The 17,951-nt window shown below is 44.4% G+C and overlaps 1 protein-coding gene across 5 annotated transcripts in view; it reads right to left on the reverse strand.

Moving 5' to 3' along the window:
• Positions 1-17,951, reverse strand: part of HYDIN (HYDIN axonemal central pair apparatus protein) — a 429,838-nt gene that overhangs the window by 133,301 nt on the left and 278,586 nt on the right. For all 5 annotated transcript variants that reach the window (XM_047836101.1, XM_047836099.1, XM_047836098.1 and 2 more), the window contains 4 exons: positions 5,611-5,748; positions 4,822-4,903; positions 1,392-1,511; positions 915-1,124 (listed from right to left, as the gene is read on the reverse strand). In XM_047836101.1, the coding sequence (XP_047692057.1) occupies positions 915-1,124; positions 1,392-1,511; positions 4,822-4,903; positions 5,611-5,748 (550 nt within the window). The remainder of the gene's footprint in view (positions 1-914; positions 1,125-1,391; positions 1,512-4,821; positions 4,904-5,610; positions 5,749-17,951) is intronic.

Raw genomic sequence — 17,951 nt, forward strand, 5'->3', positions numbered from 1 at the left:
GAGCTAGGTACTGCTACCCCATTCCTACCTGATAGATGAGGGGTACTGAGGCTTGGAGATGTCAGGTGATATGCTACAGAGTCAGTAGGAAGTAAAACTGGGATACCATCCCAGTTTCTCTGATAGCAAAACCATGCTCTTTTCTCAATACTAAGTTGCTTCCTAAATGCTGCTGGGGCTAATTGTTGAGGGTTGATAGGATGAAAATGCAATTTGGGGAAAATCTATGCGGCAGTGCTGTTTAGATGGGTTAGTGGCCAAAGCCCTGAATGCGGTGTAACCCCTTGCTTCCGTGGAGTCCTTGGCATCACCTGGGAGCTTGGGAGAAACGCAGATTCTGAGGCTCCACCCAGGACCTACTGAATCAGAATCTGCACTGGAACAAGATTCTCAGGTGATTTGTATGCACATTATGGTTTCAGAAGAATTGCTGTAATATCTTAGTAATGGCTTGATGAACCCCTGTGGTGTGACAACTGCAGTGGCCATGGGAAGGGAAAACCAACACAGAGGAATCCTGCTTGATGAATTAGCTAACCTGGATGCTTGCAGGATATGGGGAGGCAAAGGGAAGCGTGTAGTGGAAAATGCTTGGAGACTGTAAACTCAAGGGACAGAGAAGGTGGTAGCGCTATTGAAGAAATGGAGAGGTTGGTATGGGCTTCTGGATTGAGATGGAAGATGCAAGTTTTAGTGTCTAACATGCTGAATTTCAGGAGACAGAAAAGCAAGTGAAAAAGTCTGGCAAACAGTTGGCAGTGGGATGATTAGGGTTAGGGAAGCAGATCAGGGATCAAGGTTAGGGGTAGTGCTGAGACGGTGATGATCCGGGGCTCTAGGACAGGTTAGAGCACAGGACTTTGTGCGATGTTTAAGGCAAAACCAGGAAATCTCCTCCCTGTGGTCGTCAATACCTGTAATCCATAGTTAATATCCTTGGTGTCAAAGGAGTAGTTGACCAGGGATGCCTCTCCCCTCAGCATGATCTCATAGGTGGGCCCTCCTTCTACTTCGCACAGGGCTTTAGCCTGTGCAATGATGTCACAGTGTCCATAGAAGGTGAACGATATCTGGTGGCTACTATGCGGCTTCAGCACTCCATATAGGGGCAGGATATCAAACACCTGCAGAGAAAGTCATTCTGTAGGAGAGCATCAATCAGGATGAAGGGCCTGCAGAGGGTAGGTTAAACTCCAGTCAGCTTACAGATTAATTCCTGACTTTAACTTGTTTGACTCCATGAAAGGTGCCTAGCCCAGAACCCTGGACATACCTGATGGTAATGCGGGGGGAAGACTGGCCCGGCAGGATTTAGATTTTTAACTTGGGGCAGGTGCTCAGTGAGAAGAGTTAGTATCATCTGACTTTAGGGCCCATGAGGTGTTACTTACTTCTTCTACCCCAATGGGAAGCATTTCTTCCCGTTCAAAACTCCATGGGGGTTCCTGAAACTCCACCTGGCTCTGGTTTGGGTTTATTCTTTCAGTTTCAGCAGAGTTAAAACTTAATCCCTAGAAATCAGAGGCATGAGGAAAAGCTAGTAAGCATTCACAACGGTTCATCAATGTGCTTCTCCCCACCAGTGACAGAAAACTGATGTATGTTGTCTATACCTTAAAAAATAGTACATTTTTTTTCTTATGGAGAGAACTGGACAAATGCCCAAAATATATGTACAAGGATGTTTCCTGCAGCATTACTTACAGTAGCAAAACTTTGGAAGCAAACTAAATGCCTATCAATAGGGGATTATTTTATTTTACTTTATATTTTTGTTAAAGTTTTATTTTTTATTTTTTAAAGGTTATTTATTTATTTATTTATTTTTAGTATGAAATTTGTTGTCAAATTGGTTTCCATACAACACCCAGTGCTCATCCCAACAGGTGCCTTCCTCAATACCCATCACCCACCCACCCCACCCTCCCACCCCCCCCATCAACCCTCAGTTTGTTCTCAGTTTTTAAGAGTCTCTTATGTTTTGGCTCCCTCCCTAACCTTTTTTTTTTTTCTTCCTCTCCCCCATGGTCTTCTGTTAAATTTCTCAGGATCCACATGTTTTCACTCTTATGTGGATCCTGAGAAACTTAACAATAGGGGATTATTTTAAATGGAGTATGTGTGGGGAGCGCCTGGGTGGCTTAGTTGATTAAGCGTCTGCCTCTTGATTCCGGCTCAGGTCATAGTCTCGTGGTTTTGTGAGTTCAAGCCCTGCGTTGGGCTCCATGCTGGTGGTGCGGAGCCTGCTTGGGATTTTCTCTCTCTCCCTCTCTCTCTCTGCCCCTCCCCCACGCACTCTGTCTCTGTCTCTATCAAAATAAATACATAAATAAATAAATGGAGTGTGTGTGGGTCCTCTGTCCATGGAGGATGATGCACTATATGTATATTTAGGGATCAGGAATCATATGCGCAACATATTACTGAGTGAAAAAGCAGTTCCATTTATGTAAAATGACATATGCCCATGTATCACACCTGAAGGTACAAGCGTGTGTAAATTCATTCAGAGATTTGTGTATGCAAATAGTTACTGGGAGGTTGCTAAAATTTCAGTGGCTCTTTTTCTTATTTTTTTAAATTAAAATTTTTTTTTAATGTTTATTAATTTTTGAGAGAGAGAGAGAGAGAGAGAGAGCAAGCAAACACAAGTGGGGGAGGGTCAGAGAGAGAGGAAGACACAGAATCCAAAGCAGGTTCCAGCCTCTGAGCTGTCAGTACAGAGCCCAACACGGGGCTCAAACTCATGAACTGTGAGATCATGACCTGAGCTGAAGTCAGACACTTTACCAACTGAGCCACCCAGGCACCCTTCAGTGGCTCTTTTTCATAAATGGTGGCATTGTAAGGATTTTTGCTTTCAGTTTTCTGTATTCTTGACTCTTCTATGACAAATCTCTTTGAAAATAGAAAAAGAAAATTAACATTTAAAGGTATTTTATATACATACATATATTCTAAAAAAATTGGAAAATATAGAAAACTTCAAAGAGAGAAATACAAATAAATTACTTATACTATACACACACACATATGTATGTGTGTGTACAATGTGTTTATATAAGGGTATGTACTTGTATTCTGATCAGTCAGTTTATAGGAGTGCTGCATTTCCATAAATATTCTTCACAAGCATTATCTAAAATACTTTTAAAAAATAGAACATGTAGCTGACAGATACACAAAAAGATGCTCAACATCAATTATGCAGATCAAAACCACAATGAGGTATCCCCTCACACCTATCAGAATGGCTAAAATAAAAAACATCATCAGCCACAAGTGTTGGCGAGGGTGTGGAGAAAAAGGAACCTTCATACACTGTTGTTGGGAATGCAAAATTGTGCAGACACTGTGGAAAACAGTGTGGAGGTTCCTCAAAAAATTAAAAATAGAATTACCATATAATCTAGTGATTTCACTACTGGGTATTTACCCAAAGAATATGAAAACACTAATTTGAAAGGATATACGCACCTCATATTTTTATTGCAGCATTATTTACAATAGCCAAATGATGGAAGCAGCCCAAGTGTCCACTGATACATGAATAGGTAAAGAAGAGGTGGTATATACATACAATAGAATATTCAGCCATAAAAAAGAATGAAATCTTGCCATTTGCAACAACATGAATGGACCTAGAGAGTATAATGCTAAGTGAGATAAGCCAGAGGATGACAAATACCATATGATCTCACTCATACGTGGAATTTAAGAAACAAAGCAAATGCACAAATTAAAAGAAGAGACAAACCAAAACCAGACTCTTAAGTACAGAGGACAAACATGGTTACCAGAGGAGAGGTGGGTGGGGATATGGGTGAAACAAGGCGTAGGGATTAAGAGTGCACTTACTGTGATGAGCCCTAAGTAATATTCAGACTTGTTGAAACACTATATTGTAGAGCCAAAACTAATATAATACTGTATATTAGCTATACTGGATTAAAATAAAATTAAAAATATAGAACATTTTTTTACTTAATATACCAGAGATTGCTTTAAGTCAGTGTTAGAGAACTTCCTCATTTTTTAAGAAAAGATTTTATAGTATTGCCTTGTGCAAACACAAGTCAGTCTCCTATTGGTGGAGTCAAGTTGTTTCCAATTTTTCTTGCTTTTACCAACAAAGCTTCAGTGTCCAAGGAGAGTTCCATGTCTATGCACATGTAAAGGCAGATCTGGAGAATAGTATCCTAGCAGTGGAAATGTGCATTAAATTCTGATATACTCCCCAAATTATATGCCACAGAGGCGATGTCAATTCATAACCCTACCTACAAAATATAAAAATGCTCTGCCACTACTGAGTCAAACTGTATTTTAAAAGACTGTATATGGTCATGGATATACAGTAATTTATTTTTCCAATTTTTATTCTATTTCTAAAGTGTTGTGACAAACATCTTTGTACATAAATTTTTTTATCTCCAATGATTTCCTTAGGCCATCCTTCTAGAAGGAGAATTTAAGGGTATGCATTTTTAAACTCCCTTGATTTCCCCTTTGTTTTTACTATGGAATTACGGAGAGAAATCTTTCTCCTTTTGTAGCCTCTATTTGGGGGCTGGGAAGAATGCCACGGTTTAGAGGTAACTGGCTTCTTCATTATAGAGAAAAATCTATGTGCTGAGATGTCTGGCTCTCACTGGGGTGTTAGCTCTATGGGTGTTTGGTCGGGAAGTGATGTGGATAAAGTTCCACAGCCTCATCCCACCCAATCCCCAGCCTTGCACTTGTCACTGCTCCTGGCTCTGTTTTTGTTTTACAGGAAGGACCCTCGGCTTGCTAACCCATCCCATGGAGAGAAAACCGTACATCGGAGATGATCATGATGGGTGCTTGTGCTTTTTTGTATTGTCCTTCTTCAGGCCTGGCATCTTCATCCATGAGGATAGTCCTGGGGAGTTGAACAAAATGTGGAGAATCACTCATTTGGCAACCATCCCGACACAGCCTTCAGCTACAGCATCACTCCATCTTCCTCTCTCCCTCTACTGTACTCCAAAGGATAAGTGGGGTTCTCATTCAAAGCATGCTTTTTTCACGAGATCAGCTGGTCAGTGCTCTGTTACTCCCTGTCCCCAAACATGGAGTATAGGGCATCAGGCTAGTCAATTTTCCACAGACTCCAACCCTTCTTTCCTGGCCTACCAAGCCCATGTCCAAATTACAAAAAGTTCTGGGAAGCTCTAGCAATGCTTCAGACAATTTTCTGTGTCTCCAGTGCTCAATGTTAAGGTTTATTATTTACTGGAGCACTTTATCGTGAGGATACACTGTTTGGCCAACTGCCATATCCTTTTCTGCTTGCTACCCTTGACCTGACCCTGGCTGCCGACTCTGGACAGATGGAGAAGGTTATGTGATAGGAAGGACTTAGTCCTCCAGGAATCAGGAGGCTATGACCTCCTGAAAGTAGAGATGCTTTTCAACTCTATTCCACCTGCACAGTCCAGGGACTCACACACAGAAGTCACTCACTAAACTGTTGACCAGTGAGCTGCTGGATGAATAAATAAGGGATGGGCTTGAGAATGTAAGTCAGGGTAGAGAAAAAAAAATGTTATTTTAAAAAATCCATTCTAGCCTTGCATTTGCACTTACTTAACAAAACCATTTAGCTCCATCTCAGGGGACTCTGTTACTGGCATTGCTGGAGAGCTGGCAGAAGCTGAGGTCACTGGGATGGATTCCACCTGGGACAGGGGGGCACTGGTGGGCTTCCTTGGCTGTGGCACAAACCTACAAAAGCAGGGTGGATGGAGGCACACATCAGCTTTTGCAAATCGGTGCTCAGTGGGGGCTCTCAGTTTCTATGGCTAAGCTCCAAAGAAATCCTAGACAGGCAGGCCTAGAAGGACCTGCCTTACACCACCCCTTAGACTTACCTTGTTCAAATCTTAGGTTTCACTTTCTCCTAAAAAGTTTCCTCACCATCGTCTCCCAGTCTGGGTCCAGTGACTCTCCTCTGAGTGCCTACAGCCCCTGGGCTTCCACTCCACACTTATTTTTCCTGCCCCTGCTAGCCCATGAGCTCCCTGAGGACCTGTACCTAATATGGCATCTAATACAGTGCCTGGCCTGCAGTAGGTACTCAGGCATGGTTATGAATGCGTGAATGAATGACCAGGGATCCTGGGTCCAGGTAACCAAACAGAAAGCAGAGCCAGGACTAGGGTACCAGACAAACATTCCTTTGCCTTATGTTACCATGGATTAGATATGTCTATGGTTTCTTACAAATGGAGTCATAAATATGTACTCTTGAGTCTAACTTCTTTTGCTCAGCATAATGTTTTTACATTCATTTATGTTATTTCAAGGAGCACTAAGTAGTCTGATCTTTTCTTTTTTTAATAACTGAGCAGTATTCCATAGTATGGATGACTAATGTGTTTATCCATCTTGTTGGTGGGCAATGTGGCTGTTTCCAGCTTTTAATATTATGAATACGGTTGCTAAGAATATTTGTGTACAAGTTTTTACATAGATGTATGTTTTCATTCCTCCTGAGCCAATTCCTGGGAAAAGAACCGCTTAGTTATATGGTACATGTATGTTTAAAATTATAGGATACTGCCACACAGTCTTCCGAAGTGGTTTTACTCCATTTAACACTATCTTCACAGTGAAGGTGAGACCTCAAGAAGGCCCACAACCTCATGCACACTCGGTATTCAGTCTTTTAAATTTTAAGTTTGAACCATTCAAGCATGACGTTGACTAATAGGCTTATTTTAAGGGAAAATCATGTATCATTGCTATAAATTAAAACCCAGTTTTATCCACCATGTTTAGAAAAATCACCATTATTATTTTCTCACCTGGTGAGGGCTCTGAGCTGAGCCCTGACTGCTCTTTTTAAGAAGAGAGAGCAGTTCAATTTCCCCTTGGGAAAACACTGGGCTGACACCTCACTATAGAACTGTGAGCACTTGGAGGGCGGGACCAATAGGTTCCTTCTTCATAGCCCTCGTTGCTGAGGGTCTTCTACATAGAGCATGAGCTCAATATGTGTCTGACTGAATGGACAGATGGATAGATGGATGCACGCATGGATGGTTGCGTGAGAACAGGTAAACAGCACACAGGTAACTGGACTATTTTGTGTGTTTTGTGCTACTCTCAGCTTATCAATAACCAGTGTTGTGGTGGGACCAGCCCTTGTAGTTCTTATTATGATTGGAAGATGCCCTTCAGCAGCAACCATCAGGAAACTTTGAGAAAATAAAAGGTTATTAGTTACAGGAACTGAAAACTACACAGCACACCTGGGGCCACACAGGGACATCGTGGATAGAAAGACAGTGTGGGCCTAGGTTTTGCTTTTATTGGGGTGGAGGGTGGAGAGCTAGGATTTCTTAGGCTCACTCTGTACTGGTGAACTTAAAACATAAGAGTAGGAATTTAATTTTTTTTTTGTTTTCAACGTTTATTTATTTTTGGGACAGAGAGAGACAGAGCATGAACGGGGGAGGGGCAGAGAGAGAGAGGGAGACACAGAATCAGAAACAGGCTCCAGGCTCTGAGCCATCAGCCCAGAGCCTGACGCGGGGCTCGAACTCACGGACCACGAGATCATGACCTGGTTGAAGTCGGACGCTTAACCGACTGCGCCACCCAGGCGCCCCAAGAGTAGGAATTTAAAGTGCAGGGAAGAGAAGAGACAAGTGGCCCAAATGGTCAGTTATTGAAATCAACCAAGATTTCTACATCGAAGGAATCTCAGTGCCCCAGGTGGTCCGGCTCCTTATCTAGTTGTATGGCTGGCAAAGTGCCTCTTTGACACGGATGCCTCGGCAAGCAAAACTTAAGTCAGGCACTTGCATTACAAAAAAAGAAAAAGAAAAAACAACCACGGGGCAGTCAGAGTTTACACCGTACCTCCACCTCCACCCCCCGCGGATCCCATTCCCTAAGATCTTGGGAGAAGAGTGCAAAAGCTCTTTTCACTTTCTTTTTTTTTTTAATATGAAATTTATTGTCAAATTGGTTTCCATACAACACCCAGTGCTCATCCAAACAGGTGCCCTCCTCAATGCCCATCACCCACCCTCCCCTCCCTCCCACCCCCCATCAACCCTCAGTTTGTTCTCAGTTTTTAAGAGTCAGTTTCTTGCATCAGCCTCCATTTGGCTTATTCCAGGACAGATGTCTCCGGATGACATTACCTTAGATTGAAACCACATCATTCTGGGCTGAGGACCCATGTTGGGCTGGGTGCTGGGAAGCACATTAAAATAAAGGTTCCTGAACCCCGTTCTTGGGTAAATTCTGATTTGGCAGGACTCAGAGAGGGCCCAGGAATTAGGTTTTTCACAGCTTTACCAGGTGATTCCAATATACAGCCAGCTTTCAGACCCATGGTGGGTAGCAGTGGCAACAATTTGGCTAAGGACTGGAGCTGATAATTAATATGAGGCTATCACTCAGCCGCACCAGCTAGGGACAGTGTGGATCAGCAGAAGATGATTCAAGGCACTCATTAAATCACCCCAGGTCAGCAGAGATGCCTGGGGAGACTCTGCCAGAGTTGTCCCACACAATAGCACTCTCTCATCCAACATTTGCACACCCCTGGGATGTTGTGCTGAACAGAAAAAAAAAAAGCATATGGGAATATCTGTAAAGGAAAAATTCAAAGTGGCAGTGTGTCTGTAGACCTGAGGAAAAACAACACCTCGGGTGATAATGATACCTGGACAAGTGGAAGTGAGAGGTCTCTGGAAACAAAGGATACTGGGAAGGCAGCCCCACTGCTAACAGACTCAGCCACAGGGGACAGTGAAACCTCTGTCATAATGAAAGCTTTAATTTATCATTAAAAAAAAAAACCTGTTCCAAACAATTGAAATAGAATGTTGGCAGTTTTATTTTTCGATCAGATTTCATTTTAGCCTCAGGAACAGATGATGGTTTTCCCATTATGCTGACCCAAACAGGATTAGAATCAGTTATTTTTAAAAGAGAATATGGAGCAAATAAGGAAAAGCAATACTGCTCCGGTTCCAGAGCTACCCATATCAGAATCGCTGGAGGGCCCAGGAGAGAAACCATGCCTTTAGCTGTGACAGATCACATGAATGCCACACACCGTCCATCAGCCACACTGGTTTGGGCTCAGCAACTCCCCTCTTCATGTTTTATTTTCCACTCCTGGGTGAGTTAGGATCAATACACTTTTTTTTTTTTTGCGTTGCAAATTTAAAAAGTCCACCAGGCTTATTTGCTGTTCTCCCTTCCCTGGAAGTAGGGCTGCATCATAATAACCCACCGCCGCCCCCCAACATGCTTGTGTTTCAGTTAAGATTTTGTGCTTGGTTCAGATGATATTTGGAGATGGAATGGTGTATGCTGGCCACCTGCTGCCGTGAGGTCTCTGGGGGGTGAGGACAGCCTCATAGTAGACATACAATGACTTCTAAATCAATGATTTGTTGGACCTGGAATCCGGGAGTGTCCATACAAAGGGTGAAAACCACCACTGGCTGGGGGAAAAAGGTGTGTTTTGTTTGGCTCTTACGCTGTTTTATATATTTAAATTATCGACCGTAGCAGTTGCTGTTGGCACACACTGTTTAGATCTCCTTCACCAGGATGACGCACCCCTCACTGGCTGCTGTGGGTGTTGGTTGCATCTTTCTCCAGCTGGCTCCTTGTCAGTTGCCTCCCCTGCCCTGAGCTCCCCAGGAGGTGGTGCCCTCCCTCCCATAGTGTGTGAACAGCAAGCCAGGATGGCTAGATGAGGGTGAGGACTCTGAGTGGGACAAACTCTCAGGCAATTAATACTCTAGTGCTCCCCGTGGGCTCAGACAGATCTCCTCGTTTCCCCCCTTGCCCTATCTCATTTTTCTTACTCTCTTACAGTTTTCCCCCCACCGAGAACTCCATCAATAAATCACCTGCCCAAGAATCACCATCTCAGGCTCTGTTTCTAGGGAGACCACTGCAGCATTCTATGATTCCAAAGATAAGAAAGCCAAATCTTGCTTCAAGGGACTCAGAGGCCAGTGCATCAGAGTCAGAGACAAATGCTCCAACAGCAAGACTTGCAGAGTGCACAATGGTTCGGTTCAAGGCCAAGGGGTCAGACGGCCTGGGTTTGAACTCTGGCTTCCCCATTCACACACTATGTGACCTGGGTATTGTGTTAGTGATAGAGCCCTCCTCATCTGATTGAGGCTTAAAACATGGAACAGACCCAGCAGGGAGCCTAGGTCATGGTAAATGTCCAGTGCAGGTGAGCTGCTCTTGTGCTGGGGCTGGTGGCAAACACTTTCTTTGTTGGACTTCAGATGAATTCCCTCCCTGCCTCCCTCACTCCCTTCCTCTTACTCCACTCCTCAGAAACCTGCTCCAGATTAGATCAGCCCCTGTTTTCTATTTCTAAATGGAGCAGATTATAATCACTGCTTTACCTCGACTAAAAAGTAGGCAAGCCCCTTTGGGCACAAAGTCCCAGGCACCTTTCCTTATCTATTGCCTGGCTGTGTGGTCTTACACTTGCTGAACCTCCCACACTGGGAAGCAAATGACAGATGGGGGCTGGCTCAGTGCATTCCCTGCCAGATCGTTCCAGTTCTGCCACAGGAGAAAGGGAAGCAAACCGCAGACACATACCCATTATGAAAGACAGCTTGGCTTAGCCCTTTGGCTTTATTATGTCCCAGAAGGATTCGAACCTGTCACCTGTGCTAAGGGAAAAGTTGGTGGAACATAACTGAGAAGCTGAAACTCAAGTTGCTCAGAACTCAGGGGGTGAAATCATATTTTTATCAAAAGAATTTGCAATTGGAGCTTCTAGAATAGTGGTTCCCCTGCAGCTGTCCATTGGAATCACCTATGGAACTCTAAGAACTGATGCCTGAGCCCCAACTGCAGACATTCTGATTTACTTGGAATCAAGATATTTAAAAGCTTCCAACATGATTCTAATGTGCTTTCAAGGCTGAGAACCACTGATTAAAAAGGTGGTGGCAAGAAGGTAGGGAAAGTAGTGGTAAAACAAGAGCCCTGCTACGGTCCAAATGTTTGTGTCCCTTCAGATTTCATATGTTGGGATCCTAACCCATGAGGTGATGGTATTAGGAGGAGGGACCTTTGAGAGGTGATCAGGTCATGAGGGCTGAGCCCCCATGACTGGGATTAGTGACCTTCTAAAGGACAGCCCAGACAACTAGCTGGGTCTTTCCACCTGTGAGCACACGGCAAAACACACCATCTGTGAAACACGAAGCAGTTCTCACCAGACACCAAGTCTGTCTGTGCCATCATCTGGACTTCTCAGCCTCCGGAAGTGTGAGAGATGGATGTGTGCTGCTTGTAAGCCGGCCAATCTCTGCTATTTTGTTACAGCAGTCCAAACAGACTAAAACATGTCCTAATTAAGTAACTGCAGCCAACACTACTCAGCACTTCCTCTCTACCAGGTACCATATTAAACACTTAATAAGGAATGCCTAGCTAAATGTTCACGGCAGCTTAATGAGGCAGGTGTTGTGATGGTCCTCAGTCTTCAGGTGACAAAACTGAAGCTCAGAAAGCAAGTAAGTGGCTGAGATCAGTTAGCCTGGATCCAGAGCTAACACTATCTTAACAGCTTTGCTGGACACTCTACCTCATCAGTAGGGCTTCTCCTTGGTTACTTCTGCCGTGCTGTGCCCAATGGCAGTGACTCGCAGGCTTTTTCATTTTAAAAATAACTGGAACCCACAACATACAATAAAGAACATACAATGTATTGTCTAGAACCCTCCTTTGGACGATGAGGGATCCATCCCAATTGTAATCAAGGTAAGGAGAAGCAAGACACAGTTGACCTTGCCTTGAAGTGACTTCCCACAAAGAGTCTTGCTGCAAGGTGCGTAGTGGAGGAATGTGTCCAGAATCTCCTTGAAGCTCTTTTCTGTGAGAAATGGCCACTTCCATAAAAGCTCCAGAAGGTGTCCCCACTGCTACATACTCTTCGAAAGACTGAACAGGTAGATAGGCTGTGAAATCTCCCTTAATCAGTTTCAAAGTCCTTTAGAAATACTTTCAAAACAGGATGGTTTTTTCAAGTTAATTTCTTTTAATGTCTGGTCTTCAGTAGTTGTAGCTAGCTTTGGGGGATTTTAATTAATATGAAAACGCAGATAAATCAAATAGACTCTTTTTAAGAATCAGATCACTAAATGAACGAAGCAGACATATCCCTAACTCAGGTTAGGTTCAAATATGCACTGATGCTTTCCACTGATTTCTTTAGAAGCCAGCTTAGCTCACACTGAATATCAACGTGGCTGATGCCCTCCACTGGTATTGGAGGCACTGGGAAGATGCCTTAAAAAGAATGAATCTATAATAAGGTAGCCAGAGTTCTTCTGTAACAACATAAAAGCAGGATGAAAAGTTTCATAACACTCAAAATTGAAATGAAAAAACAGCTCAGTTCATTTCTCTATGGGATAACAGACACGGTATCTCATGAAATTGTACTGACCCATTACAAACAGAAGGAGACAATATGATCCTTAATGGTGATCACCTTTAAATTAAATATGAAAAGAGCAAAAGGCCCACCCTCTTCAAAGGTCTCCTTCGAAGGCTTGGCCTTGATCTCTTGCAGGTCCACTACAAAAGCAGGAACTTGTTTCTGGAAGCCTAGACTTGAGAGATGGCCATAGTCCTCCCATCATTCCCAGAGGCTAATCAGACCCCCTGGTCAGGTAAATTAGCTGGCCCATCATAGCAGGAGAGAAGATTCTAGATGGATGGGCTGTGGAAAGCCTGATGAGGGAGGCCCCGGAGGCTTCTAGAGGCATAGGCACAGAGTATAAGCAGGTCAGCTAGAGGCCAACCTCACAGTGTTCTCTTTCACAAAGGGCTTCCAATTTACTAAGAATGTGGTATTTATAATGGATGTGATGCGACAGGCATTTTATTATTATAAAATTTGGAAATTTGGCCACAGACATGTACAAAGAAAAGCCACAAGGAGAAGACAGTCATCTCCAAGCCAAGAAGAAGGCCTAGAACAGATTCTTCCCTCATAATCCATAGAAGGAACTAACCCTTTCAACCCTTTGATCTCAGGATTCTAGCTTCCAGAACTTAAAAAAAAAATTTCTGTTGTTTAAGCCTCCCAGTCTGAGGTAAAGTAGCAAACTAGTACATTATAGGAAACTAACATGAACATTCAATGTTCCTTGGAACTTTACCTGTAGGAATTTCTGTTAGCTCATTCATACCTCGAAATTAATATATATACATATATATATATATACAGGCATTTTAGCTCATCCTATTCCTGGAAGTGGAACTGTTTCCCTGCCATTTAAAAACAAATTCCCTTTTCTTGGTTTAGGTGGCCACTTTCTTCTTTCTCAGCCTTCCTTGCTGAGTCCTCTAATTTTGCCTACTCTTCAAAGTCCCCTTCTTGGTCCTCCTAGAATCACAGAATGCTGACATGAGAAAGCACATTATCCTGATATCCCCAGCACCTCATCTGCAAAGTGAAAAGAGTAGACTGAGGAAGACAAAACCGCATATCTACCAAACTTCTTACATGTTGTCATTGGACCAAGAAGAACTCAGATTTCCATCTTCCTGTTTCCCATCCCCTAGTCCTGCCAGAAGTTCTTAAATGAACAGAGGCAGCTAAGGGCCAGCCGTAATGCATTGTAAGGAGCTAAGTTTCTATGACAGAGATTCACAAATCTGTTACTTAAAAAAAAAATCCATCCCTCAGGTCCTGTTTACTGGAAACTATTTCTGTTGTTGACCTGGTGTCACGCAGCACCTACTACTCACCAGGTTGTGCTGAAGGAACCCAATTAATTTTCTACATTGATTCTTGCTTTATGGCCAGGGAGGGAGGGCGGGAAGGCAAATATTCAAGGAGCTTTATTGTAATCTTGTCTGGACCCAGACCCTCTTCTCCTTCTACCAGCAAATCTGGACTGTTTCTCTTCTCACCCACCAGCACTATCACTTATCTAGTTCCTTGAACTGAAAATTCAGGCACCGACCTTGATATACCCTTCTCTTCCCCCTCATATCCAGCCCCTCAGCAAGTCCCATTCAGTCCTCCTCTAAAATACCTCCCACCTGGCTACCGACCACAGCAGTTCTCAGGTTACCACAGTCCTTGGGACAGCACCCTTATACATTTAGCTGATTTTCCGGATCTCACTCATCAGTTTCTCCTTTCCATTCTTTCTCCAGAAGCAAACCCAACAGCTACTCCAACCTGACTGCTGTCAAGCTCTGTTGTTACTTCTTGCTCGGGCCAACCTGATTCTTAAAGGCCAAAATGGTATCCTTCAAACAGTTAAAAAGTCTAAGCAAATGGTTTTATAGTGAGGTTCTGCAATGATTCTCTGGTTGCAAACTGTGAAGTATGAGAAGGAAGAACCAGCTGAGTTTGGAGCCCTCGCTTCTGAAGCGCCGGGAGGTGGCTCGGCCCCACAAGATGCCTCTCCACTTCTCAGCACACGTGTTTTCCCACATATGTCCCTTCAGAGTCTTGGATGGTGAGTGGGGATGAGAGCATGCAAGAATGAATTGGACAAATACTAAACCACGACCACGACCACCTGCCATCACCAGTGGTTTATCAATTTGTAGGGACAGGGAAGGGTCTCATTTATGTCCGCAGTATCCACAGTACCTAGCACAATGGAGTATTCACAAAAGGCTCATTTAAATGAAAGATGGATATACAGTAATAAAATATAGAGAAAAGTCGCTTTCATATGTCAGCAGAAGGTAGTGGTTAAGGCAGGGGCTTTGCCGTCAGTGCACACGTGGCAGGCTGGATCCGTTGCGTGGGCTCAGTTTCAAGGGGAGATGTTAATACTTAACAGGATTGTTGTAGGACATGAGCTAAGAGACATAATGGGGTTAGAATTGTGCCTGGCACATGATAAGCACACAATTATGGTTATTTTTATGGTCAAAATTACAGAATCTTTCTCTCATACTCCTAATATTATCTCTTTATTGGAGATATGGCCTTACACCATTGTCTACAGGAGGTAATTCCTACTTCAGACATATTTTGCTCTGGGAAGCTGTTGAAAGTGGTTTTTCTCATAGTAAAGATGTGGATTTGTTCACCGTATTGGTGGTCTAATCCTAACATTTCAAAGATGCGGACATTATATTTCATGTGAAAAATCAATGCTGCAGAATGAGAAAATGTGAAGGTGCCCATGAATCTGGTGCCCTGCACTCCATTGTGACAGGGTGGCGGTGCTGGGAATGGGTGCAAAGGTCTCATCATGAGTTGTTTTCCAATGTCTGAGGGTCCTATCAGCTTATCATGTCCCTGGGGCACTGGTAAGGTCCCTCAAACAGCTTTCCAAGCAGCTGGTGCCTATTTCATAATTAGATGCTCATGTCTTTGGCTTGGGATTTGTAATAATAACACACTGTTCTTACCATGGTGCTGGGCATCTTTGCTCTGTGCTACCGGGGATCCAGGCTCCCTTTCTCTGCTCAGGTGCCTTACATTTCCCTCTGGCAATTAGTCTGTCTCTAACTTTCAGCCTAGTCTAGGGGCAGCACTGGGTTCCCCAGGCCTTAGTGGAGGGACGGACACGGGAACCAACCAGAGCCAGTGAGCTGTAGCCAAACATTTGCCAGGGCTTATTCAGAGAAAAGCCTCTACCTTTTTCCTCCGGACTTGAACCTGGCATATGAAAGCTGGAGCTGCTGGAGCTTCTAAGTCATCTTGCAACAGTGTGTGCAGAACCTGCCTGAGAATGGAGCCGACACAGCAGAGGACAGAGCGAAGAGACAGTGGGGGAGGTACGAGGCACAGCTGACACTGCCTGACCTTGGGTCGAGCTGTGCCTGAAACCCACACCTAGACACTTTCTGTTACATGAGCCAGTGTGTTCTATTTTTTTATATGTTAGTTTGAGTCGTGTTTGCTATAAACTAGAACCAAAACTTCCTTATGGTATTATAAAGTCATCAGTATTGAAAATCCATTTTACCTTTTAAAAAAGCCAATCTGGCCTGGCAGAGAGTGAAGAGAGCATGAGAACTTGGTGCTGGCAGAGTCAGGGCATCTGGTAGGTTGACTGATGGGCATCCTCCACATGTCCCTGTTTGAAGCCCCACAGCCTGGGAATGTTTCCTTATACAGCAAAAGGGACTTTGCAGATGTGAGTAAGTTAAGGTCTTGCGATGGGGGAGATGCATCTGGGTGAGACCCATGATATGATCACAAGTGTCCTTACAAGAAGGCAGCAGAGAGTGATACTACTGCAGAGAATGGAGAGGGGGATGTGGCCATCCCAGTGGAGAGAGAGATGGGAGGACACTATGCTGTGGGCTTTGAGGAAGGAGGAAGGGGCCAGGAGCCAAGGCATGCCAGGAATGCAGCTCCAGAAGCTGAGAAAGGCAAGAATGGGGACTTTCCTATATTTTCCCTAGAGCCTCTGGAGGGAGTAGAGGGAGCGTGTGGCCCTGTCCACACTTGACTTAGGCCCAGTGAAATGGATTCAGACTCTGGACCTCCAGAACTGGAAGAGAATAAATTCTCGTTGTTTTAAGCCACCCAATTTACGGTGATTTGTCACGTAATAAGAAACCTAATACGGGGGAGGGGGATGGCCCTCATTCCCACTGGATTCATTCTTTGGGTTGTGAAATCGTCATTTTAGCTCAGACACACAGGAGAGAGTTAAGGAAGACAGGGACCTGGAGGGGCTTAGAGCCTGACTCGCCATTGTGCCCAAGGCCATTTGTGCCCACTGCTTCTGTTCCCACTCTGGGCCTTGTTCTCTGTCACCAGAGTTGCGTTTCCTCTAGTGCCAGGGTTCCATGCTTGCTTGGTTTTATCTCTTATCCAAACTCCTCTGGGAGGTGCAGAAAGAAAAAAATGTGTGAGTGCAGGAACTTAAAGCCTCCTGAGGCCTGCGGGGCCAGTGGGGAACAGAGAGGGAGATTTACAGAAGGGACCAATGCTTAGGCCAGCGAGAGGCACCTGCCACCCTCAGACTTCAGGCTTCAGACCAATTTCGGGAGAAAATGTCTCAGAGCCACCTCTGGGATGCTTCTTCTCCGACATGGCCTGGTATTAACATTTAATTAATGAACATTAACATTAGGCTTCTCAGTTTCCTCCATAAAGGAATGTCTGTAAGAGCCTGGCATTCGCTGAGCATGTATTACATGACAGGGACCATACCGAGAGCTCTGCAGGTAGGCGAGTCCAAGGTCACATGGGGCAGGCAGCTGAGCGGGAGACTGCCTCAGAGTCCTCTTGGCCAGGCTGCCAGGCTCTTGGCCAGCACACTGAGCCGCTTGGGACAGCTGGATGCAAGGATACCCAGGGCCTGCCTCCATGCAATCAATAAAGCCAGTTTCCTTTCTAAAGAAAACTGAAGAACTGGCTGTAGGGAGGAGGGGCGGGGAGGACAAGGAGGTGTGCCGAGCCATCCAGCTTCATTCAGCCTTGGTGGATGCAGCCTGGCATAGGAAAGGATTTTCTACCTCTTGTCAGAAAGCACCTTCACTTGGTGTCTGAGGGACCAATAGCGTCAAGACTTTAGCGTCCCAGGGAGTGTTTCACTTAGCAGCACTTGGTATGAGGGAATGCAGGAGACAAAGGAACCCTTTGAAAACCCAAAAACAGTCACTAGTTTCATATTTTCCTTTTTATCTCAGAGACATGCATTTTATAGACACATCTCATTTAATCCTCATGACAGCTCTTTTAGGTATCCATGTTATCCGCATTTATTCATAAACCAGAGCACAGGATCCTGTGGCCAGGAGGACAGAGCCCGGATTCTAACCAGCCATGTTTGACACCACAGCCCAGGACCTCAACTACCACTAACATATCATGTCTTAGAAAAAAAAAAGTTCCAATGAGCCTGGTGGCTCAGTGGGTTGAGCGTCTGACTTAGGCTTAGGTCATGATCTCGCCTAGGGGTTGGTGAGCTCGA

The sequence above is a fragment of the Prionailurus viverrinus genome, chromosome E2 (genome assembly GCF_022837055.1).
Source record: "Prionailurus viverrinus isolate Anna chromosome E2, UM_Priviv_1.0, whole genome shotgun sequence".
Taxonomy (NCBI): Eukaryota; Metazoa; Chordata; class Mammalia; order Carnivora; family Felidae; genus Prionailurus; species Prionailurus viverrinus.